Source organism: Melanotaenia boesemani, chromosome 12 (assembly GCF_017639745.1).
Source record: "Melanotaenia boesemani isolate fMelBoe1 chromosome 12, fMelBoe1.pri, whole genome shotgun sequence".
Taxonomy (NCBI): domain Eukaryota; kingdom Metazoa; phylum Chordata; class Actinopteri; order Atheriniformes; family Melanotaeniidae; genus Melanotaenia; species Melanotaenia boesemani.
Window position 1 is genome coordinate 20,378,204 of NC_055693.1, and position 24,241 is coordinate 20,402,444.

Genomic DNA, 24,241 nt, shown 5'->3' on the forward strand with positions numbered 1-24,241 from the left:
GATGAATTGGATGAATAGGATGAATGGGCTGAATGGGATGAATGGGATGAATAGGCTGAATGGGTTGAATGGGATGAATGGGATGAATAGGATGGTCTTACATTTTTGCCTTTGGTGAGCTCATTAATGTGATTCAGTAAATATTTGAAAGCCTCTGTGGCGAATGACTGGCAGTCAGGATTTTTGTCAGGATGCCATCTAAGGTACAGTCGCTTGATGCCTTTCTGCCTCTCCTCCTCAGGAAGACTCCAGATCTCAGACAGACATTTGTCAATTTCCTTTTTGACTTCATTAAAAGAAGCTGGTAAGGAACTTTTTGAAGGTTTGGAAGAATGTGGTGGAGATCCTGCCAGCAGCATCAGATCCATGGAGTATGCAAACGTTTCTCCCTCTTGTTTTAGTTTCTTTTCTCGTTTAAACTGATATAGATCAAGATGACTGACTTGCACAAGCTCATCCTCTCCAATTTCTATGTTATATCTCCAAGAATATCGTCCGCAGGACCCAGGAAGCTCTTCAACAACAATTGCATAAATGTACTTATTGTTTGTGCTGTAACCAACATATTCTCCCTCCTCAAAGTTGTTTAGGAAGCTCATGTCTAATGAATCATGCCATTCAACAGGAATATCTCTCCCTGGGGCTGGTGGACTGAGGATTAAACATTCAGTTTCAGCAGTGTCACGGATCTCATTCTCAGCTAGAGTTTTAAGAACATCTTCCAGATCATCGCACATAAGAAGTTGTCCAAGCACTAAGAGGTGAGCTGATGACATCCGGTGTTCTAAAAGAGTATTCATCTCCTTTGTCAATGTCATATTAACTTTATTTATCACTTTTGGAACCATGTCATGATTGTGTTGTAAGTAGAAGGTGCAGCCTTGTTGATCTCGTTTGACAAAAACATGAGTTTCTCTGGTAGTTTTATGTAGAGGCTCTTTGTTCAGCCACAGCATTGTTTTCAGAGTGTTGCAGCAGACAATATGAATACTGCCAAAGGTCTTCTCACACATCTTTTCTGCCTCTTCTTGTGTTGTTTTACCCTGAGACTGTTCTCTGAGAAGACAGATTAGTCCATGTCTGAAAGCTCTTGAAGAAAGATGTTTATTAAACCATCCACTAAAGTCACAACTGGTCCCAAGTTTACAAAGCTGTGATTCCACCATGCCTTCCTGAGTGATCTCAGACAACATCTGAGGTTGAAATTTCTGAGGCAGCAGCTGGACCAGTCGATGTTGCTCATAGATGTCATTGTCCAAATGACAGTTACTGAGTTTCTCCAGCAACAGGAACTGATTCTCCAGCGCTTCTTCCATCCTTTTGGTCTCAAACACTGTGTTGTTGTAGTACAGGGAGTGTGATGGATGTAACTTTCCATCCACTGCAGGAAGATACAAAGTCTTGACATCATCATTGAGGATCTGGTTTTCTTGTGCTTTCATTAGCTGAAACAACTGCTCAACGGCTCGTTTTACAGCCTTCAGCTGATTTGGGTTCATTTGTGGTTTGTCACAAGAATCAGCATAAACATCTGCCAGGACATTACAGTACTGCACCGCAGTAGCTGCGTTCTTTATACCAACCTTCCTGAAGAACTCTGCATAAACAGCATCTTGTGGAGGAGTTTGGTACAAATATGGTCTGAAGTCAAGGTCATTATGGAGTGAAAGACACACATTTTCAGGCTTTACAAGTTGTGTGTCTTCTTCAACCAGCACAACAGGAAGTCCAGCCAGTGACTGTCCATCAAAGCCCTTTGCTTGCAGGTAGGCATACGAACCCCGAAACACATCAGCACGGGTTTTGATCAACTCTTCAGTCTTACATGGTGAGTGACAGATGTTTCTCATGTTACTGGTCACACAGTGTGGAGGTGGTTGTTCATGAGCTCCTGCATCTTTCATCATTAGCAGGACATTTGATGTACTGAATGGTAAATGTATAATTGGCATTGAAGACCAAATCAAATCTTGATTCTTCTGGTCTCTATTGATCAAAGATCCTCTGATTGTAACAGTATCTCTCTCTGTAGCAAATGGTTGGTGATAGTTACAAAGTTCTTCTCGAATCTTCTCAGGAAATATGAACCTGATGTCGGCTATGTTCCGCAGCAACGTCCCGTCTTTGTCATTACTCGCTTTATTCAAAGCTGCTCTGAGAAGTAATGCTGATTTCTGTTTCAGTTCTTCAAGTTTATCATTTCCTTTTGCTTCTGATTCTAACTGATATGCAAATTTTATTATGTCATCTTTTGACACTTCATGCTTCATTCCAAGCTCTCTGATCAGCTTTTTTGCATCTTCTGTTGCATCTTTATTCCCATCACACAACTCACTCCAAAATGTCTCAGGCACAAACTTCTCTTTAGGCACCATTCTCCTGTAAAGTTGAACACCGTCATCAAAGTAGTACGATGCTGTTTCCAGTCTGCCTTGAGAACTGCGAATCAGTTTTACTGTTTTCATGTTTTCAATGTCGTCCTTGAACTTATGAAAATTGCTATGGTGACGTAGTAACAATAGCAGCTTGAGGCAGTGAAAACTCTGTTTCTCTGTGAGCATGTGCACAATGGGCAGAAGGAACCTCATGAAATACTCCAAATCATCCAGGACTGTAATATTCAGCAGTTCTGCCAGAGTCTGGTTTTCTGGGTTGCATTTGAGAAGGATGCAGTTGATGTTGGGCAAAGTGAACAAATCTGGAAATCTCCCTGAATAATTGGTGTCGAGGACAAATACCTCTACAGGTCCATCAATCCTTACTCGTGTACCATTCATTGTTTCAAACAATGGTAATGATTTAAGCTTCTTCTCATACTCAGGATTGTTTTTGGATGTGGAAGCTTCAGACTGCAGGAAGTTCTGAAGTCTTTTCATGTCTTCACTTGAAAGGCGGGAAAACCGAGAGCGGTTAATGTTGTAGATCAGGTCCAACACGGAGTTTATGTCATTTACATCCATGAGTTCAGGATGTAGAAGTAAATATAACTGTCTATCTATCTTACTAAAGAAATTACCATCATGCTTCATAAAACCAAGTTTAATGAGGATTTCTGGTATTTCTTTGTTTGAGGTATGTGGAACCACACTTGACATGTTTTTCATTGTTTGCAAGAAGTGCTCGCTGTTTGGACCAACAACAGGTAGAATGCAGAAGTCACTTAAGAGTTCCTTCACATCACTAAATGTCAGACTTTGTTCATCATCAGAAGATGATTTAAATTTCATTTCACTCCATATGAACTTCCAAAGGGACTCCAGCCACTTCAACATCGTTTCATCTAAGACATGTAGACCACTGTCTGGATCATGTTCACAGTTCTGAAGACGACTCTGCACTAACGGCTTCAAAGGTTCTGCTGCATGGGTCAGTGTCAGATTCTTGACAAGGTTACAAGTTTGAAGATGTTTAATATGATCTTTGTTGGTCCCATGATCTGCAAATTTGTCTTCATACCCATCAAAAAGACTGTCATATCCTGATATAAACTTTGGAGACTCAGAGTTAAATGCTCTCAGAACTTGATCTCTTGTGAGGAGAAGTGGAAGTCCATTGAGTGAATTGGGATTCTGTTCGATGTCTTTATTCAAGGAGAAATCCTTTAAACAAAAGTTCAGGAGCTGAGAACATCGGGTTTGATCTCTGATCAGAGTTGCAGTTATGGGTAAGGGTAAATCCTCATCCGTTTGGGTTGGATCATTGAGAGGTTTCTCTTTTAAGAAATTCCGCACTGCAGCAGGATCAACTTCTTTCACATCAATGCCAGCAGCCTTGATATTTTTCCAAATCTTCTTCATGCAGGTAGAAGTAGGAACAAGTTTCATTCCAATGTCTTCTAAAATGGGATTAATCTCGTCAAATGCTGAATGTATCAGGTAAGGTACCTCCGTTGTTTCTGTTTTGCTGATGTTACACCAGTCAAAAAAAAACTCTCTGATTTCAAGATGTGAAATTTTGCGTTTTGAGCTCCTCAACACTGGAATCACATCGAGACCTTTCTCTTTCATCGACCTGTATACCTCATGTATCATTTCATGCCACTCTGGACCGACAATTTTAGACGCAGTCGGCCAAAAACACAAATATAAATTATTGAAACATGATTCAAAATCTCCACGAGGAACTGTCTTGACTGGAATTTTACATCTGATATGATGCAAGAGATCTGCATACAGTGGAGCAATGATGTTTTTCTTCAAAAACTCATTCCAGTTTGACCTGTGACTTTGACCATCTTCTTTCCACAGATTTTTCCTGCTAGCATCCACCTCAAAGTTTCCATTCACATGTACTGGCAGTCCAGTTTCTCCAGGAAGGGGGAGGGAGCAAAATGCTGCACCTTTGAAATCCATTTTGTTGGATTGTGATAGGTTTGTCTTTATGCTCACACGTGCAGCGATTGCTCCCTGTGGAAGTTTGTTTGATAGCTTAATGTCATCATTGTCTTTGAATGAGCCAAACTGTTCTGCAATGATCCATTTACTTTGTCTCTTGTCTGAGGTGGAGATGGTGGTTTCATAGAAAACCTTCTTTGGGGTGAACAGTGTCTCAGATTTAAGGGCATCTTGTAGACATTTTACAAATCCATCCTTTACTTCCTGACTTCCTTCTGGCAGATTTTTTTCAACTTCAAAGATTGTTTGAAGTTTTCCTGAATGTTCATTGATTTCATGAATTTTTATTTTGCAGATGTTTTTAAGGAACAGCATTAATCCTTCTGGATCCTCTGACAGAGCAGAGCACAGTTCTCTCATGTCACCGTCAGTGACTTCTTCATGTGATATTTTTGAGATTTTTCCATTTGCACTCGTCCTCAGAGGTAATCTGAACATGGTTCCCTCTTTAAGAGGGAATTTATCAGGAAGGAAGGACTTGTAGACATCCATGTACATTTCCTTGAATGAGTCAGGTAGTTTGTAGCCCATGCCAGATGGACGTTTGTCTGAGTGACAGTCAATGTATTCCTTGTTGGGATCAGAAATGCAAAGTAGTTTATCTCCAGTGAGGATTGAGGGGCAGTCAGTCAGGTGGTAAACAGAGTTGAATCCAACTCCATATTTGCCTATTTTCCCAGCAGAGTTTTGCTTTCCTCCTTCTCCCAGCTGCTGGATACCAGTCAGGTCATCATTAGAAAACACTTTGTTGTTGAACACACACAGTGCTGGACCCTGCAGACGGTTCCATCTCTCCCCAAATGTTTTTTCTTTTCTATGTTGCCTTTTGTCCCAAACAAAGTGGATTTCTGTTGCTTCACCATCATCAGCATTTTGGATGAGCTCTTTAAGGATGTCCTTCTTTGATGGATAAGCTGAAATGATGCCTTTTATTCGAACAGATAGTTCTTCATGCTGTTCAAACTCAAAAGCGAATGGTGAAATATCATCTTTGTAGTTTTCCAGACTGTGATGCCTGGTTGTTTTGATTCCAAGGTGGCAAGCCAAAGCACGTGAGATACTTGCGTGACACAATGTGACACCTGAGCTTACTGGCATCCATGGGCTGTCATTGTAAACCAGTTCTCTTGCAGGTTGTAAAACACCATGCACATTTGGTATCAGGAAGTCATCTGTTGTTTCCTGTTTTGCCTCAAATATCCCTTTGTTTAAAATAGTGAGACAAGTTGATAGATCACTATGTGGCAGTGGTTTGTTTTCATGCTTAGAGTGCAGTTCCTGGAGAACAGTGAGAAACTGATTGATTGTAAACTCTCTTTTAACACCCACACTTTCCCAGAGATTCCTGAAACTAGTGAAAGCAAGTGGAAGTATGTGGAGATATGGTTTTGCTTCAAACTGCCCATTTTCAGCAACACAGCTGACATTTACAAATGTGTCGCCAACAAGGATGAATGGGAATGAATTTGCCTTCTGTGAAATAAAAGTTGTATCCATACAACCACTGATCCGCTGATCTAAGCAACTGTAGCACTCGTTTGCTATTTTGTTCAGTGTAGGTATGTCTATGGATTGTGATTTCTCGCATGCTTCTTGCAACTGCTGAAGAACAGTGTTTGGATCTAGACTGCTGCAAACTCCCAAAACTTCTAGAAGTGGATCAGTGTTGTGTATTTTCAGACCAGTGTGATCCAGCACAGGATGCGTCATGTTAACAAGCAGGGAGAACTTGTCACTGAAAACAGCTGTCGGCATTTGAAGAGTTTTCTTTCTCTCCATTTTTATGTCACCAGGGGAAAATGCAGGGAGAAATGCAGTCCTCCTCAGTGTTTCCCAGTGGAGAGTGTCTTGGTCATTCATGTGATTCCTCATAAGTTCAAGAAGGCACTTTAAACACCTGTACGCTTTCTCTTCATCAGCCCTCCAGATTTCATTGACTGTGCCTGCTTTCTTTGTGATGTCCTCCAGTGGAAGATCATCATTTGCCATTCCAAGATCCAAAAGACGCTTAATGCTTCTGGGGGAGTTAAAGCCATTTTTGGTACCACCAAGCAATCGTCCCTCCTCTCCTTCAAAAAGACAGGCCACTCCTCCTGATGGTTTCACGAGTTTGTTGATATACTGAAGCTGTCCATTAGTTGTTGGTATGCATGGATAAGAGAGCAGTAGATCGTCAATTTCTTTGATGTTGAGGTCAATTGCATGTAGTATCAGAGTGTCTCTGCTTTTAGGGTCCATGATTTTAAGGTTTTTGAACACTACCTCTTGATAAAGCTTCTTCCAGTTCCAGGTTTTGTTTTTCAAAACCGTCTCTAGGCCAGCTTGTTTGAAGCCATTTCTCAACCACAGTGGGAGAGGAACAACACAGTTAGATGCTTTGGCATATTTCTTGCACACCTGTGCTGCAAGTGTGCTGATGTCTTTATCCTTTTCAATGCTCTCGTGTAGAAATATGGCATTGTCCATTGAGCACCAGTCTTTTCCATCACTCAGGAGCTCTGGGCCATTGGAGTGCTGAGCAATGGCAGAATAAAATGCATCCACCAGAGGCTTGAAAGTATTGCTCACTTTCTCCCTGTCAGGCCAAAAGGAGTGGTAACAGTAGTCCTCCAGATGATTGTTTTCAGACATTTCCTTTAGTGCCAAAAGTGCAGTAACATATGCAGTCACCAGAGGGTCCTGAAGAAGAGCTTTGTTCCAATCACTTTTCTCTCCACTTTCCCACAGACCTTTCCGATTGCTCATCACAGCAAATGTTCCATTTACATTTACAGGAAGACCTGTGTGAATGGGGAGAGGAAGGAAGCAAAATGCTTGTCCAACAAGATCTGTTTGAAGCGGGGACAGTTTTTGACTCTCTGGGTTGGTTTTCAAGGGCACAGCAACCCCCCCGATGGGCAAGGAAAATCTGGATTTCTTGTTTTCTTGAAGAGACATGTTCAAAGACTGATCTGTCCCAAAGCAGTTGTACAGCAGCCAGAACTGCTGTTCACTTTCACCAGACTGTTTGCTGGTTAGTCGGACAATGTTGACTGTGTCACTGTCAATTATTTCTTTGCATTTCCCATCAAGCTTAATCAGTGCTTTCTCAGCTTGATGCTGTTTTGATAAACTAGTTTCATCTTGGATCTTTATCGTGCCCACAACAGTTTTGGACACAGTCAGGATGGTCTTTATCTCATCATCTCTTGGTGGAGTCGATCCGTTGTCCGATATGCTTTGTAGGGACAATGTGTTGATGTTCTTGAGGAAAAGCAGGTGACTTTGTGGATTGATTGTGAAGTTCTGCTGCAAAGCAATGATATCACGTTTGTGGTACACCTTTGTGCTGATTTCAGAATTCTGAGCCTCCTCTTCCCTTCGGAAAGGTAGTTTGATCAAAGTTCCTGCGTAGGGTTCAGGAGGACTTTTTCTGGTGAAATTACAGTCAAAAATACTTTCATAAGGTGCAAACTGACCAGGAAAGAAATCAAAAAGTCTCTTTTGAGAGAGATCCAGTCTGATTCCAGGGTTTGTTTTGTGTTTGATGTGCTTCTTAAGGTGAGTAACATTTGGATCAAGTATGAGAAGCCTGTTGCCACTGAGGATGGAGGGCACATCTGTCACATGATACACAGTATTGAATCCAAGTCCAAACTTTCCAATCTTTTCCACTTTGTTTTCCTTTGAGGCAGAGCCAACCCTGACAATATTTTCCCAGTCCTCAGCCGAGAACTGCTCATTATTAAATGCCCAGAGACATGGTCCCTGACAAATGGCCATCTCAGGATCAATGAGTCTGTCGGGTTTTTCTTTGTGCTCTCTGAAATCCACCATGAATTTACATTCATCTGCTCCAGCATCCTCTGCATTCTGAAGGAGCTCTTTGAAGATGTCAGTTTCTTCATCATACTCTCTAAGGATGTTTTTAATTCTCATAGTAATTGGTTCAGATTGTCCACACTCTTCTATTCCCACTAACTCTGGAGCAAGGATGTAGTTACTGAGGAACTGGATTTCCAACCATTCAGCTGTTGCTATTGGGATTTCTTCATGTAAGATATACATATTGTCTTGACTGAAGTGAAGATCTTTCTGTCCAGTTTTGCTGACATCCCAGAGGAGTGCTTCTGATCGTGGTTTAAGGGTGAATAGTCCATTCTCTATGATGACTGGCACTGGGGTGTCATCCTGAACTGTCTTCTTCTCTCTCCACAGCCAGTTAAGAATCTCTATCGACACTTTAACCTCTGCAGGACCTGCAAATGCTTCTTGTCGTCTTTGAATGTTGTTTTGGATTGAATAAAGAATGTCAACAATTTCTTCACTTGAAGGTGTTTTTTTGAGGCCAAACTCCCGGAGCAGCTCCTTGTAAGGCAAAAATTCTTTTGGCACCTTCCCAATGTAAGAGCTCAGGTCTAGATCATGTGGGTAATCAAGAACCAGGTTGTGAGGTGAAACAAAGTGGTTGTGGGCCCACAGCCAGTCTGTCTCCTTGTTCATCATTGCTGTAAATGTAGAGATGTTTTCCTGCATGTGTCTATAAATGCTATGCAAACTTCTTTTAAAGCCTATATTTGTATCAGGATCAGCCATTTCCTGTGCTTTGGATTTCAAGACTGACAAGTTCTCAATGACTTTCTCAGGTGGGGGCAGGCGTTTGAGGCCGAGCTTATTGTTCAGTTTGTTACTGAGCTTCCCTGTAACGGGCATTACATGTCCAACAACGTCATGATACATGATGTGTCTCATTTCATCTGGGCAGTAGAAACAGCTTCCCTGAGATTTATCTCTAAATTGTCCTTTGTCATTTCCAGCTTGATCTCCTGGGATCCATTTTAGCTTCCAGAGGTGAGTAAGCTGCTCATTAGAAAACTTTGACTGCAGGTCTTTAGCATCCAGTATTTCCAAGAGAACTTGAGCCATTTTGAGAGCCTGAGTGTGTGAGTGCACATGCAGTTTGTCAATCTGTGTGGAGACATGCAAGAACTGCTCAGGTGAAATATCAGCTTCTTTATTTTTTAATCCCAGATCTGTCAGGCTTTCCAGCATCTGTGGTGTTTTAGTGTAAACGGGTGGGGGGAAGAAAACTGGCTCAAAAATTACTTTGAAAGTTTGAATTCTTGGATCAAAAAAGCATGAAGTCATTTTCTTCTTTCCATTTACTTCAATGAAGCTCAGATTCCTACATCTGTCTTTCAAGGACTGATTTTGAGAGAAAAGGATGTTACCGTGCTGTAAAATCCAAGTCATTATTTTCTCAGTTTCCTCTTTGCTGCAAGTTCCTGTCTCAATACCATCAATGAGGACAACTGCTGCTTCAGCTGGGCCCAGGAGGTTAACTTTGAGCAGCTTTAACAGTCTGCGATCAGCCTCAGTAACACACTGAATAAGTGAATCCGGCATTGGCAGCTCTGTGGGTATTGTTGGATCAGATGTTAGAAGCACAGCCTGTTTTGATCGAGCTGCAACACTGGATCCTCTCATTGTCTGAAACAGAGGCAACATCAAGAGTAAATCTTTCTCTATGTCTGAGAGAGAACTCTGGAGGGAGAGATAATCTTTCAGTACTTCATGTGCTTTGTGAGACTCAGACTTTAAGTCTCTGATGACACACTTGGAGTCTAGATTTTTCAAGACTTTCATGACACTCTCTGGAGATGGGCTCAGTACATATGTGTCAAGGTCTTCATGCTTAATCCACTCATTTCCTCTCACCACTGTGCCACCTACTTTGGTCACCAGCTGAGCTATTTGATCTGGTAAACTCTTCTCCTTTCTGCTCTGAAAAATGAGGGTCGTGTTTTGTTGTAATTTAGCTACTGTTACAGGCTGACCGACAGACAGAGAACTGACAGGGATGAGAGGTATGTCAATAAAGTCTCTTAGCTCACTGAAGTGTGTGTTGAGAAACTTCCAGAATTTCTGAAACCAGTCGGACGGTGGATGCTGAGTGTTGCTGCTGTCCCATCTAACAAGGGTTGTTCCTGTCAGCTTCCAGTTCTGTGGCAAATATTTTCTTGTGTATTCAGCCACACAGGCTTTATCAATGTTGATAACCCTGAATAAATCTGAAAACAAAAAGAAATTATACAACTTATACAAAAGTGCATATACATACACCTGTGTATATACACATAGTGCTGTATGTTCAAATAAAATTACTTACTTTTTCTGGCCAGTTGTTTTAAGTGGGCTGTGCAGGCTGGACTGAGCTTTTGTGCGATAAAGAGGTGTTTACAGTATGGCAGCAGTTCTCTGTAAAAAAAAAAAAAAAAAAAAGATACAGTTTTTCACTGGCATCAACATAAACAGCAGAAAGGGCTGAAAAGTGATGAGGAAAACGTTAGCGAAGGTTAGCGAATTGATGCTACCCAGCACTCGTGAACCCTCAGGAACAAGCTTTGGGCCTTTCTGTCCTTTGGAGGTGTGGATTCAGGAGGAAGTCTGTATATACGATAGTAGAGTTTATTTCTAAAGTAATGAACAGGCTTTTCTTTGAGTTCATGATGAAAAGTACCCAAGTAGAATTGTAAGCTCCATACTGTCAGAGGCTAATATTGTGAAATATACAACAGTCTCTCTTCATTACTCCATTGGCCATTAACTGGTCAAGCCTTGAGCAAGTTATGGCTCATCGGGTGTGTATATATATTAGGGCTGCAACTAATGACTATTCTGATGGTCGATTAGCCACCGACTATTAAAACGACTAGTCGACCAATCGGATTATGTATCTCATGATTATTATATATGGATCTTATTTCACTTTCAGCTTTGAAATCTTGCATGAGGTTGTTAAGTAAGTCCAACGTGCCTCCTCTTTAAATGTTCGAGCATTGCAGATGTACTTCCGTGGTACACAAGGTCCGCTTTACAAATCTCACATGTATTTAATTTATTTTGTTAGTTTAACGTGAAGTTATCCCAGAATTTTAATGTTCTCTGCCGCAGTTTACCCCCCTAATCCGCCACCATATTATCCCCCTGGCGGACTTTATGGCGCATGTGCAACTCTTAGCAGAGATAAAAAAAAAAGAAGACGATGTCTCACTCTATATTTTTTTCCCCTCTTTGCGCATGTGCATTGTGCAACTCTCCGCAGAGATAGGATTGGAAGACGATGTGTCACCAATTCATTCACAACGTCGACTAATCGTTGCAGCCCATATATATATATATATATATATATATATATATATATATATATATATATATGGTATATCCATTATCTCCATCCATTATCTTGACCGCTTATTCCATTTCGGGTCGAGGGTGAGCTGGAGCCTATCCCAGCATTTTAACAGGTGAGAGGCAGGGTACACCCTGGACAGGTCACCAGTCTGTCGCAGGGCCAACACAGATAGACAAACAACCATTCACACGCACACTCACTCCTAGGGAGAATTTAGAGTGTCCAATTAACTTAACATGCATGTCTTTGGACGGTGGGAGGAAGCCGGAGAACCCGGAGAGAACCCACGCATACACGGGGAGAACATGCAAACTCCACACAGAAAGGCCACCGCCCTCAAGGTTCGAACCTCCCCCCAGCCAAGATTCGAACCGGCGACCTTCTTGCTGTGAGGCTATATATAGATATATATATATACACACATATATGTATATGTATATTAGTGCTGGGCACGTTAACGCATTAATCGCGCGTTAACGAAACGCTTGATTAACGCCGTTAATTTTTTTAATCACGCGTTCTTTTTTTTTCTTTTTGCTGGCCGCTGGCTTTAAATACAGAAACATGGCGTCCATGTCTCCCTTCCCTGCTGCAGCGGTGCATCTGACGTGATCGGGAGAGAGCGGCTTTATTAAAATAAAGAGATGTTTTCTGTCTGGAACAGAAAGAAGAAAAAAAGAACTGGCGTTTCTCTTTGTCAAAATACATGCAGATGGACAGAACATCGTAATTTTTGGACGGGAAACTTTTTTATTATTATTTTTTTTAATAAATGCGGTTTTTATTTATGCAAGACAGCAAAGGTAAGACATGCTTTCAGACTTTTACAAACATGAAGCATAAATCGGGTCTTCTTCTGCCTCTGGTTCAATGAATCTTGGTCATAGCGAAATGAAACTTCCAGCTGTGGAATCTGTGAGATGTGAGCTTTCAGTAGAGGAGCCGTTTGTGTTCATGCCGTGGGGTGGACACGGGGAGACATCATTTGTGTTTACATATTTTTCGGACTTTGTGTAGTTGCTCTTTAAATAATTTGTTGTCTTAACTGTGTTTGTTGGTGATAGAAATGGTTTTACTGAGATGGTAGCTGAGATTCTGGACATTCTGTGGATACCACACATGTTTAGAGTTACATCTACAGACCTGACGCTACACCTGGAATGAGATGTTAACCCCTTAACTCCCGGTAGCGGAGGCTGTAAATGAAAGTTTAGAGAAATTATAGGCCAGAAACCTGGATAATGAAACACTGAAGGTGCATGGATGGAAGTTATTGTGCATATTGTGAATATTTCTCTCTCCTCACCATTTAGAAGCTGTGAGATTCTAATCCTGCTTTCTGTCTGTTCACCTGATGCTGATATTCATCACATATTGTTCCTTCTGTATTTAGAAGGAAGCAGCTTTACAGCTTTAAAACCATCCTGCTGACTTTTTACCTTTTAGTTAGTAAATCCTGAACATTTCATCCTTTTTTGTCATAAATATTTGATTTTATAAATATATATGAAGAAATATTTTATCTGAAAATTGCTGCTAAACCTGCTTATGTGTTTAGTGCAGGGGTCTGCAAACTTTCCAATCCAAAGAGCCATTTTTCCCTCAGCCAGCTAAATAAAACTACTTTAGAGACGCAAATGTTACGAGACTTTTCAAAAAGGCAAGTTAATATATATTTTTAATGAGGAGTCACCATAGGATGTTTGTAATTTTTGAAGAACCACATTTTTATTTCCATTTTTAAGGTTTTAAAGTAAAGAAAAACATAAAACCTTTATCAAAAAAAAAAAGAGGATAGACAGACTTTCTGCTAAGGAATGTAGATATTTGTGGAAAATGATGTAAAAGAAAGGAAAAAAAGTGCATGGTTTCCAACCTAATGACAAGAAAGATAGATTTAAAAAAAATATTTTAGCCATGTATTAAGAGGCATTGTGGAAGGTCCAGAGAGACACTTGCAGCTCCAGAGTTGCAGGTTGGAGACCCCAGATGTAGTGTTTGTAAACCAAAATTTACTGCAATTTCTTTTTTATAGCTGTAGGCCTTTTTTTAAAGGAAAGAGACATTTTGTGCGTAACGATGCGATTAATCGCGAGTAATCGCAGCATGTCATGCGATTAATCACAATTAAAAACTTTAATCGTTGCCCAGCACTAATATATATACACACAGACATATATATATATATATATCGTAACTTTGGCCACCCCTAGGGGGTTTGCTTTGAGGTAAGATACCAAAAGGTAGAGAATGCCTTAAACAGACTTCAAGAAATATTCTGATTTTTTATTTTTAGAGAGATTACTAAATAAGCTGTTGTTTGTTGACATGTTTATCTTAACTAAATAGGATGATAGGATGCAAATGTTGTGTACTCTGACACACCAATAAACAAAAGCAGAATAAATAACACAAAATAAAGATAATAAAGAGGGGTATTCGACTCCTAACGCAAGCGTTGTGACAATCTGTTGAAAAGTGGTAGGAATAAGAATTCCTAAATCTTATAAGTTAGAGCCCATCCCAGCAGCAACTGGGCAGGAGACTGGACAGGTCACCAATCCATAACAGGGCTAGCCTTGGAAGAAATTAGCCATGCACACTTGCAATTAAACTCACTGTAATGAATAATAGCATAGGAAAGGAGAATTATAATATACATACTCAACTAAACCAATGACTGTTTCAGGTTATTAAATAAAAATACCTTGGAAATTCCTCGCTGTCAATTAAAGCGGTGTCCTCCTCTCTGTCTGTGAAAGATCTGAAGGTGCCATCACTGAGTGGAAGCAGCTGAAGACCCTTGAGTTCTTTGTATTCTCCATCACTCAGTATGTACTCTAAAAGACACAGTTTGTCATCCTTAGTGATGCTTTGTACTCCAGTTTTGTGTAGAATTCTTCTCAGGGCGGTCGGAGTCACACGTTTTGGGGCTGACTGGTGTGGAGTGGCTTCAATAGCCTTGGCAACACTAGCAGACAAAGTGACAAGATTTTCTCCACAGGACACCAAAGTCCTTCTGATGGCAGATATTATATCAGGGCTTGTTGGACCATTACAGGGCAGCAGGGCTTCTGATAGAGGGATAAACTTCCGTTCATCTTTGGCAAGAGAAAGGATAGCCAGATTCTGTTTGAATAAGTGGTGAAAAACATCCAGAGCAACATCACGCCATTTGTTTCTGTGCTGCAGCTGAGTGATGTCAGGCCACAGATTGTACACAGAAGAGACAGGAAGACTGGATTGTTGGGAAAGTTTGATGGCATCTTGAATGATTTTCAGGTATGCTTGTGGGAGCACTTCCTTCACCAGCAGTTCATTCCACAAAGCGTGTTCATCGTGTCTCTGTTCTTCCTCTTGCCACTTGATGTCTCTTCTATTGTCTGTGAGGCCAAAGCAAGCGTTGACATAAACTGGGAGGCCTGTCTTGTTGGACTCATTGTTTGGGAGGGGGAGGAAGCAGCTCAGTCTACCCTCACTACCATGTCTCTCTTCACCACAGGGGAAGGCCAAGTCAACGTGAGGAATAAAGCTTAATTTTTTTGAGAGGACATCAAGATCTTTTACTTTTCCCTCTTTCATGGTACATGTTGTTATAAGCCACTTTGTTTCTCTGTGGTCTTCTGAGTCGAGGGTTATCTGTTTGAATCTTGTCAAAGATTTGATGACTGACTCATTTGCTGACTTTACAATGACTCCTGTGGGATCGGAAGATTTCACCTCCAGTCTCTTGTGAACGGTGCCATCAGCACTGATACGTATCAAGGATACAGAGGTCACATTTTTCAGGAAGAGGAGGCTTAAGTCTGCATCTGCAATAAAGCTATCAAAAAGCTCAGTTACCTTTTTTGAATCATACAGATTATCTGAGATTTCTGATTTCTCGTTGCGTAAAGGGAATCTGAAGATTGTTCCATTAAAGTACTGATCCTCCTCAACAACTTTAGACCACTCCTGTTTCCCTACAAGTGAAACTATATCTCTAAAGGGTTGGAACTGATCCCGCATTGTCATCAGAGCTTCTTGGTGTTCAGGATCATTCAAGGACCACAAAAATCCTCCATTTCTTTCTCCAAAAATCTTTTCTTGGGGGTCCATCAGTCCAAGGTGTCCAGAGCTGAATATACTTGGCACATCTGTGAATAAAGTAAAGCAGATGTTATGCCATTAATCATCCTACTTATGATCTATGACTACTTCAGCTGTGACTATTGGGTATATTTGTAGTGATGATCAAAGTTTCACCTGTTATGTGATAAACAGAGTTGAAGCCGATTCCAAACCTTCCAATTTTGTTTGGGTCGTTGATCTTGCCACTTCTTCCTGCTTTCTGAATCCTGTCCCAGTCATCATCAGTAAACACAGCATTGTTGTATGTGTAGAGAGCAGGACCTTTGCAAAAAAAAGTTAAAAATTAAAATCTTATGGTATTTTGTGTGTTGTTCTTTCATTCAGTCATAAACGCTTATTTGTAAATTATAGCTTGCACTGGGGAAATAAAACTGCTAGTCAGGTTGTTAATATAAAATCTGCTGGCAGAATGTAACTTAGGCCACAGTGGCTCCATCAATGTTTGAATCATTTGTTGGAACAGCATGGTGCAAACAGTGTAACTAGAACTAGAGACATACTTGAAAGATTGGACATCATGCTTAAATATTTATGCTGTCTTTTTACTAATATATTTTGTGTGAATTATCTGTTGGTCTAGTACTGGTGACAGTATTTTTCCACTCTGAGACATGGGTGACAGTCAATGTTCTAGAGATCACCAACTCCAGACCTCTTGAGCTGGTGTCCTGCAGGTTTTCAATATGTTCATGCTGCAGTATACCTGACTAAAAAATTGGGTCCTTAAGAGGCTGGTGCAGACTTTGACAACAAGCTTTTGGTGAACTATTTTATTTAAACCAGGCATGTTGCAGCAGGGACATAGCGAAAACCTGCAGGACACTGGCTCAAGAGGTCCGGAGTTGGTGATCCCTGTTCTAGGAACCGTCTGTTTTTAAACAGCTGCAGGGGAGAACAAGCTAGAACCAGTTAAAACCAGAGTTGGGGTGAGAGAGCAGGAAATCCCACCTTTGTTGGCCAGACTTTGTTACTTTTGCCTCGTGGTTCAACTGAGCTGATGTGGTCAACACATTGTCTATTGATACCCGGTACCGGGCAAATATTTTGCACAATATGTATAAATTGTTAACTTGAGGAAAAATATTTTTTCCTGGCTTTTTCTATAGCAGCCAAGTTGAAGACACAAGTTTCTTTCATACTGCATGCTAAATAGAGTTAAGTAACAAGGAAAAAACATTTACCAGGGATTACATTTCTAGCTCTGAAATTCTTTTTTTCCTCTGTTTGCTCTTAATTAGTTTTATTATTTTATAATGCTAATGGGTACCTTGGTATTTTCCCAATTCATTAGTCCATAGACTCTCAGTCTGGTAGCTTCTCTCATCATGGATGAAAACCACCTCTGTGGCTTGAGCATCATCAGCATTTTGGATAAGTTCCTGTAAAAAAAACAAAAAACAAAAAACAAAAAAATTGTAAATCATCAACAGAGCCTAGGTGTACAAAACACACATTTAGAAAGTTTTAAAGACATGCACAGGGAGTCAGATGACTCTTAATAATGCTCTGACATATAGATAAAAAAAATATATATACAAATGGAATACCTTACATTGGTTTTGTTCAAACATGGGTCACAAGAACACTTGCCTTTGAACTTAAAGGGGTAGTGGACCCAAAAAAGTGTTTTTTTTTTTTTTTTTTAACTGTAAACAACACAGTATTACTTAATTGTGATGAAAACTATATACTGTTAAAAATTATATATATATATATATATATATATATTTAAAAAAAAAACAGGATTTTGTGGGTAAAAAATGGCTCATAACGCCATAACCAGGTTATGTTTTTCATGACATACCTCACAAGAAAATTTAGAAAACCCCACAGCCCCTCCCTCTAGATACAAACACATGGGTCCTCATCTTGCAGGCATAGAAAACCACGCCCACCAACGCTTATGAAGGCATGTGAACTTATCTAGTGTAGATCTGCTAGTTTCAGACTTCTATTCTTTTTTTCTGAAGAAATATTTCTGCAATGGGACAGATTTGTGCATTTGAGGGGTGTTTAAGTAACACCAGACTTTATTCTTTACCTGCTGATCCTCATCTGGTGACAGACAGCAGCTGAAATCGTAGCAGCGGTAACTTACAGCAGCACTTCCTGCAGCTGCCACAACCTGCTGCAAGTCTCCACAGCTTTCCAGTGATGCTGGAGCTGTTGACAGGTCAGCGTAACAGCACTAACGGCTCAGACTGATCATCAGGACCATCTTGTTCATGTGTAGCTGAGGAGATTCTGGAGGGGAAGTCTTCCACCTCAAAGACCGCTCTGTGGGTAGCTGCTTTGTGAATCTTGCTCTGCATCTTGCCACTGGGCTGAGCTGGTGTCTGTCAATCATTTCTGCCTATGTATCCCGACCCGCCCACTCTGCTCTGTGATCACCCAACAACTTGAAGAACTTCCTTCTAATTTTCTTCTTCAAAAGATTTTTTTTTTTTTTTGGAAAAGTTATAGGTTATTTTTTATCTGTAAAATGATACACACACACACACACGCACACACACACACACACCACTCAACTCCTCTAACAATGACACCATGACATGTGATTTTCTTTTCATATGTCTGCTGTAGGGAAGTCAAGCATCGCTGCAATTGTCGCCAATGAGAATTTGAATTTACCAACCTTCAAAATTTGTCCACCATCTGGATACCGACGCAGAATATCTCTCAAGTAGTCGAGGAATGGTGGCGCTGTGGCCCCAAAGGTAGTCCTAAAGAAATCAAAAGGATAAAAAGGAGTAAGACATTTAAGCTGAAATTGAAAACACGACAAGGCGAGCCCTACTGGCGCACTGAATGGGATGAACCAAAATAAGTGTAAAGCTGCACTTCCATTTTTCCCTTTTATCCTCAGTCAGAAACACTCCAGATTGGAGATTAATATAATGTTATATATTTCAGCCCATGACCTTTAGTGGAACTTTACATTGACAACCCATTTCTCTGAACTTGAAGTGTAATTTGTTAATCTGAATCAACACATTTAAAAATTAATTAAAGCAAAGCAACTTTATTTATTTAGCAAATTTCATGTTCTAAGGCATAAATTACAGATTAATAGTATCACTAAGGGGAAATAGTGCAATAAAATTAAGCATGCTTCCCCTTTGTCATGTCAGCTGGGACAGATTATTTTACACATGTTGACTTCAATGTTCATTTTGGAGTTGTGTTTTTTGTTGGTATGTTAGCCTAAGTTATGAGAAAAATAGTTTTATTCAACACAAATTCAATACAAGGAGTACCATAGCACCAACACCACAAGTAAATGATGACTAGTGTCCTGGATCTATGTGGACAGTTGCAATAGTATTATTTGTTTACCTGGGTGAAAATACACACCAAAGGTTAATCAAGCTTGTGCATGTCTAGCATAAACTAACTAAAAAAAATCTATGGTATGATGGTATGATCTGCCAACCAGGGAAATTTCATGGTTGGTGAATAATGAAATGGCATTTTTTGTGTGCAATATAATTTTATATATTGTTCAACAATATTTTTACATTTAATATTAATTTAATATTATTTTTAAGTATTCATTTATTTTTATTTTTTTTAAATCAAGATGACATTTCAAATACTCTTGGGGGCCTCCCAAGCGGTGTGAAAGAAATTTGGCTGCATATGGTAATCACTCATATATACTCATAATAATCACATGTATATTTAGTTTTCTTTATTAATTTAATATTGTTAATCCATTCACTTTTACATTTTCATATTGTGTGTTCTCATTCTATAGAATATTGAAGTTACAGTTTTCATTGTGTATGTGTGTGTGAGGTCAGACTGATCATTTTCTTCCCAGAGCTCTGATATGGCAGAGTTGAGACTGGTTTTCGCACCTGCTAGATAGCAATAGCTGTTTGGGATATTAGCTTGTTGTGGAATGTGGGCTTTGTCTGAAAACTGGAAGAAAGTGGCTCCACTCAGTCTTCTATTCCTCATTATTATTTTGCTATTTGACCTTCAGCTGGGGACCAGCTGAATAAAACAAGTTTCTCTCTGATGAATCATCAAAGTCTCTGCCGACTCCATGCGAGTCGGGACGACCACTCTCATTACTTGCAAGTAATTCTTTTTTTCAATACTTCTCCTGTAAATAAACCTTATATACTTTACTCATTCCAGACTCTTGGTAATTTTTCTAGAACAATTGGCATTGTCGGCAGGATTTCGCGAGTGACCAGGGGGACCCAATGACGGTGTCTGACCGACCTGAACCTGATTTGCAGGCGTTGTTTTTGAAAGGGGGACCCTCGTTTGCTTCTCTGGAAGTCATCGTTGAAATCAACAAACTCAAAATATAGTCTGAAAGATAAGTCTGATGAGTTAAAAGTACTTTAAGTTATGAAGCTAGTTTGGAGACAGAGGGGTCTGCTTGGGCTTGTGAGAGTCTGGACCGCGTGGGCGTACGTGGTGTTAGCTGCGGGAGACAGGCCTGCGGCTGGTATCCTCTGTGTCCGCAGAGGTCCCCCGGTGGAAAAGGCCACCGGGTAAGAGTGGCTGGGTAAACTTATTACTCGGAGTCCGTGAAGACGTTTACGACTGTAAAGGGATCCCCCTCTCTCCCTCATTTTGTGGTAAAAATGGGCAACATAGACTCTAAGGAATAGCACAGGAGAATTATTTGATTTTATAAGTAATTTTATTTTATGAGTTTTATGAGTAGTAAATATGGTAAGAATAGAATTTTGTTCTGAATGGATTTCAGTAGGTGTTCAAGCTGAAGGAACTCTGAGTCCGAAGGAAAAAACAAAAAACAAAAAAGGGTAAAAGATGGACCCGGCAGAGCTGACTCGGAGATGGAACCAGTCATGTGACCACGTGACACTGATGGTGAGACCGTTCTGATTTCATACCATAAATAGTTCATGATTTAATACAAAACTCTGTCCATACACTGAAGTTTAACAGATCTTATCTTTTATGAAGAGAAGACGCTAAAAGTAAACGAAAGACAGCTTCAGTTCTAGAGTAGGTCTGCACATAAGACTGGTTCACAGCTGGAACAAGAGACACATACATGTACACACACATTTACATGAACGAACACATGCACGCTCACTGCTATTAAGTATCTGCTTGCTACTGACAACATGACATGACATGATGAGCTACTAACCCTGTCTTGTTTTGAAAACAGAGAACATGTTTAGCGAGCTGGTAGCAACAACCTTTCCTCAGTTAACCAACACTGATCGGCTTATTTTTTTTAAAAAGAAAACGAGATGAAAATAATATTTTCTTTATTTGATCCCTTCAGATGCATCCTAACGGTGAGTCACTGACACATATATTTATATTTTCTCCAGATTACCCTGTCTAACCGCTGACCCAGGATCTGATAAGATGGTATCTCTCTCATTGTACTGTTGCACCCAATGTTGTCCTATACTGAGATTCACAGCCAGCTAAACTCTCCCATGTAATGCATCTTCCAAGGAACAAACCGGTGTCATAGTTGAACAGGATTTACTACACGGAAGTGTGAAACTGAAATAGAAAAATAAAAGGAAGAACAGAATTTAGCACACCTAGGGCATCAATGTCATATTCAGGAGCTACATATGTTAGCATGTTATTTTCGCTTAAATTACATGAATACAGTAGGACAGAACTTCTCAAGATATACATAACAAGGCACACAAGAAAATATATAAATAATGCAAATCAAGTTATGAATCAACATAATAATCAGCTAAATATAGTCTAACAATGTAACAAACATGTGAACTTACTTAAATTGCCACTCAAAGGGCTAGGAACAAATGGATGGCCGGAGATAAAGAATGAGCCTTCAGCCTGGCAAGCACACCACCATTCTCATGACCCATAGAAACAGGAAGTTCCTGTTGCATCACTTCCTTTTATTTACTATAGGCTGAAGCTGCAGTACTAGACCGGCATGGAAAGGGCCATGTAAAAAGAACTGTGCCCCCTAGAGGCTCAAACGCATGCAAACAAACCAACCGTTCCAATACACCTTCCGCCTGGCATTAATTAATAATGACATTCACATAAACTAATCTGTTGGAGACATGAAAAGAATACACTCTGAGATGGGTCTGAAGAAAGTTTTTGTTGTCTTGTGATGAACGATCTTGACTTCCACTTTTCTGACCTGTCCATCTTTACTTGGGAGAGCCTTCACAATGACTCCCATTAGCCAGTCAATCCTTTTCAGTAGTTTGTCCTTTCAAAGAACAGTGTCTCCTTCTTTGATATTTGGCCTGTTGACTTGCCACTTTTGACAACTCTGAAGCAGGGTGAGGTACTCCTTCTGCCAGCGAGCCCAGAAGATGTCAGCAGGAACCTGAACCTTCTTCCACTGATAAGTAAACATATCGGCCTTAATGAAGTCTCCAGGGAGAGGTGAGACTGCACCAACCTTCTGGGTGAGGAGAGATGAGGGGGTGAGAGTCAGCAGAGCTTCAGGGTCGGAAGAGATGGGCACTAACGGTCTTGTGTTGATGATAGCTGTCACTTTAGCCATTAATGTTGTCAGAACCTCATGAGTCAGTTTAGTGACTTTTGCTTGTAGGAACATTAAATCTAGGATGCGTCATGCAATACCTATCATCCACTCCCATGTGCCACCCATGTGAGACGAGTAGGGGGGATTGAACACCCAGGAACATCTCTGGCTGAGTAAGTAGTTGTCTACACTCTTCTCCCCAGGTTTCAAAGGACCCAACTTCAAGGCCAACATAAGAAAATGGAGGGTCAGTCTGCAACCGTTCAGCAGGTAAGTCAGCCATGATTTGGTGTTCCGTTGTTCCTCGTAGCTTTCTGCAAATCACACATCTGTGGATAATGCCGCTGATGCATCTCTTGGCCCCTATTATCCATAAGCCGCTTGCTCTTACAGCTCCCTCAGTGAAGTGTCTCCCTTGATGCTTTACAGCTTCGTGATGATGACGTTTAAGCAACGTGACAATGTGATGTTTGCCTGGAACCAGAATAGGATTGGCTTTGTGACTTGACAGCTTTGATTCTGCAAGACGACCTCCTACCCATAGCAGGCCATTGTCATCCAACACTGGATTAAGCTTGTACAGAAAACTGCTAGATGGCAGGCTTTCCTTTGCCGTGATGCGTTTGATTTCTTCTGCATATACTTCACGTTGGATACATGTGATCACGGCATGTTCTGCTTTCATTAAGGCATCATCTGTGAGGCTTGTCTGACAGAAGTGCCAACCAGTACAACTGTCATCCGCTTTGGGTTTGATGAAGCTGTGACAGATGTGACATAGGCGGGCTACAGCTTTATTTAGAGAAGTCCACTTTGAGAAGCGCTCAAAGCGTGCTGAACCCAAATAACTTGCAGACACTGTTGTAGCCAGCACCATCACATTGGAGCTTATCTCCACATCCAACTCTGAGTTAACAAGATCAAACGGGCCTCTCTCAGAAATCGTGCTTGTAGAAGAAATGCTAGGCCACACAGCCATGTGGTATTGGCAAGTTTACATGCTGCCAAGGACCGAGAGCCACGATCAGGTGGGTTGTGCTCGGTAGGGACATATCTCCACTGCTCTGGCTGAGAAGAATGCTTAATTCTCTGTACACGGTTGTGCACGAATACATGAAATCTTTTGTGCTGATTGTTTATGTATCCTAATACCACTTTGCTATCTGTGTAGAATGTAGTTCTGTCTACCTTCACGTTAAGCTCTTCGGCGAGCTCAGACAACTCCACAGCAAGCACAGCAGCACAGAGCTCTAGTCTGGGAATGGTGGGCTCTGAAACTGGAGCAAGCTTGGCTTTACCCATAATGAAACCCACATCACTGTGCCCATCTCCATGTGTGACTTTCAAGTAGGCTGCTGCAGCTATGGCTTTGACTGAGGCATCTGAAAACACACAAAGCTCAGTGAATTTGGCTTGTGAGATGAAGAAGGAGACATATGTGCAAGGAATATGCAGCGTTTCTAAGATCTTGTAGAGAATCTTGCCATTTTCTCCAGTTCTCATACATGTCCTCAGGCAGGGAGCTGTCCCACTCGAGGTCGCTCTTGCAAAGTTCTCTGAGAAGAAGTCTTCCTCTGATGGTTACAGGGGCAAGGAAGCCTAGAGGATCAAACACACACTTTACTACTGATAGCACCCCACTGCGAGTGAAGGGTTTTTGGCTCTGTGGAATGTTAAAGACAAATGTATCAGACATGGTGTTCCAACATACTCCCAGGCTACGCTGCACAGGAAGCACATCTTTGGTGAGATCCAGGTCTCTGATTTCTTTGACTCTGTCTTCTGGAGGAAAAGCATTCACCACCTCCACTCTGTTAGAAGTAATCTTGTGGAGACTTATATTAGAGAGTGCAAGCATCTTCTGAGCTCTCTGTACAACATCAATGGCCTCAGCTTCGTTTGGAAAGGATTTCAGTGCATCTTCAACATAAAAGTCTCGCTCTATGAAGTATTGTGCATCACTACCATAACTCTTTTTCTGCCTCCCTTGCTGCCATTCTCAGCCCAAAGATTGCTATCGCTGGCGAGGGACTGTTGCCAAAAACGTGG

General features: G+C 40.8%; 1 protein-coding gene and 1 long non-coding RNA gene across 2 annotated transcripts in view; one reads left to right on the forward strand and one right to left on the reverse strand.

The window, feature by feature from the left end:
* LOC121650417 (sacsin-like) overlaps nt 1-24,241 on the reverse strand; it is a 32,922-nt gene that overhangs the window by 756 nt on the left and 7,925 nt on the right. Inside the window, exons 2-7 of the mRNA XM_042001919.1 lie at nt 18,335-18,422; nt 16,967-17,078; nt 15,814-15,960; nt 14,276-15,704; nt 10,543-10,631; nt 91-10,444 (exon numbers count right to left, since the gene is read on the reverse strand). Coding sequence (XP_041857853.1) covers nt 91-10,444; nt 10,543-10,631; nt 14,276-15,704; nt 15,814-15,960; nt 16,967-17,078; nt 18,335-18,422 — 12,219 coding nt within the window. The remainder of the gene's footprint in view (nt 1-90; nt 10,445-10,542; nt 10,632-14,275; nt 15,705-15,813; nt 15,961-16,966; nt 17,079-18,334; nt 18,423-24,241) is intronic.
* Nucleotides 954-21,009, forward strand: LOC121650425. Its single transcript, XR_006012272.1, has 4 exons — nt 954-966; nt 1,062-1,072; nt 7,008-7,013; nt 20,938-21,009. It is a non-coding gene; the product is annotated as an uncharacterized LOC121650425 (long non-coding RNA).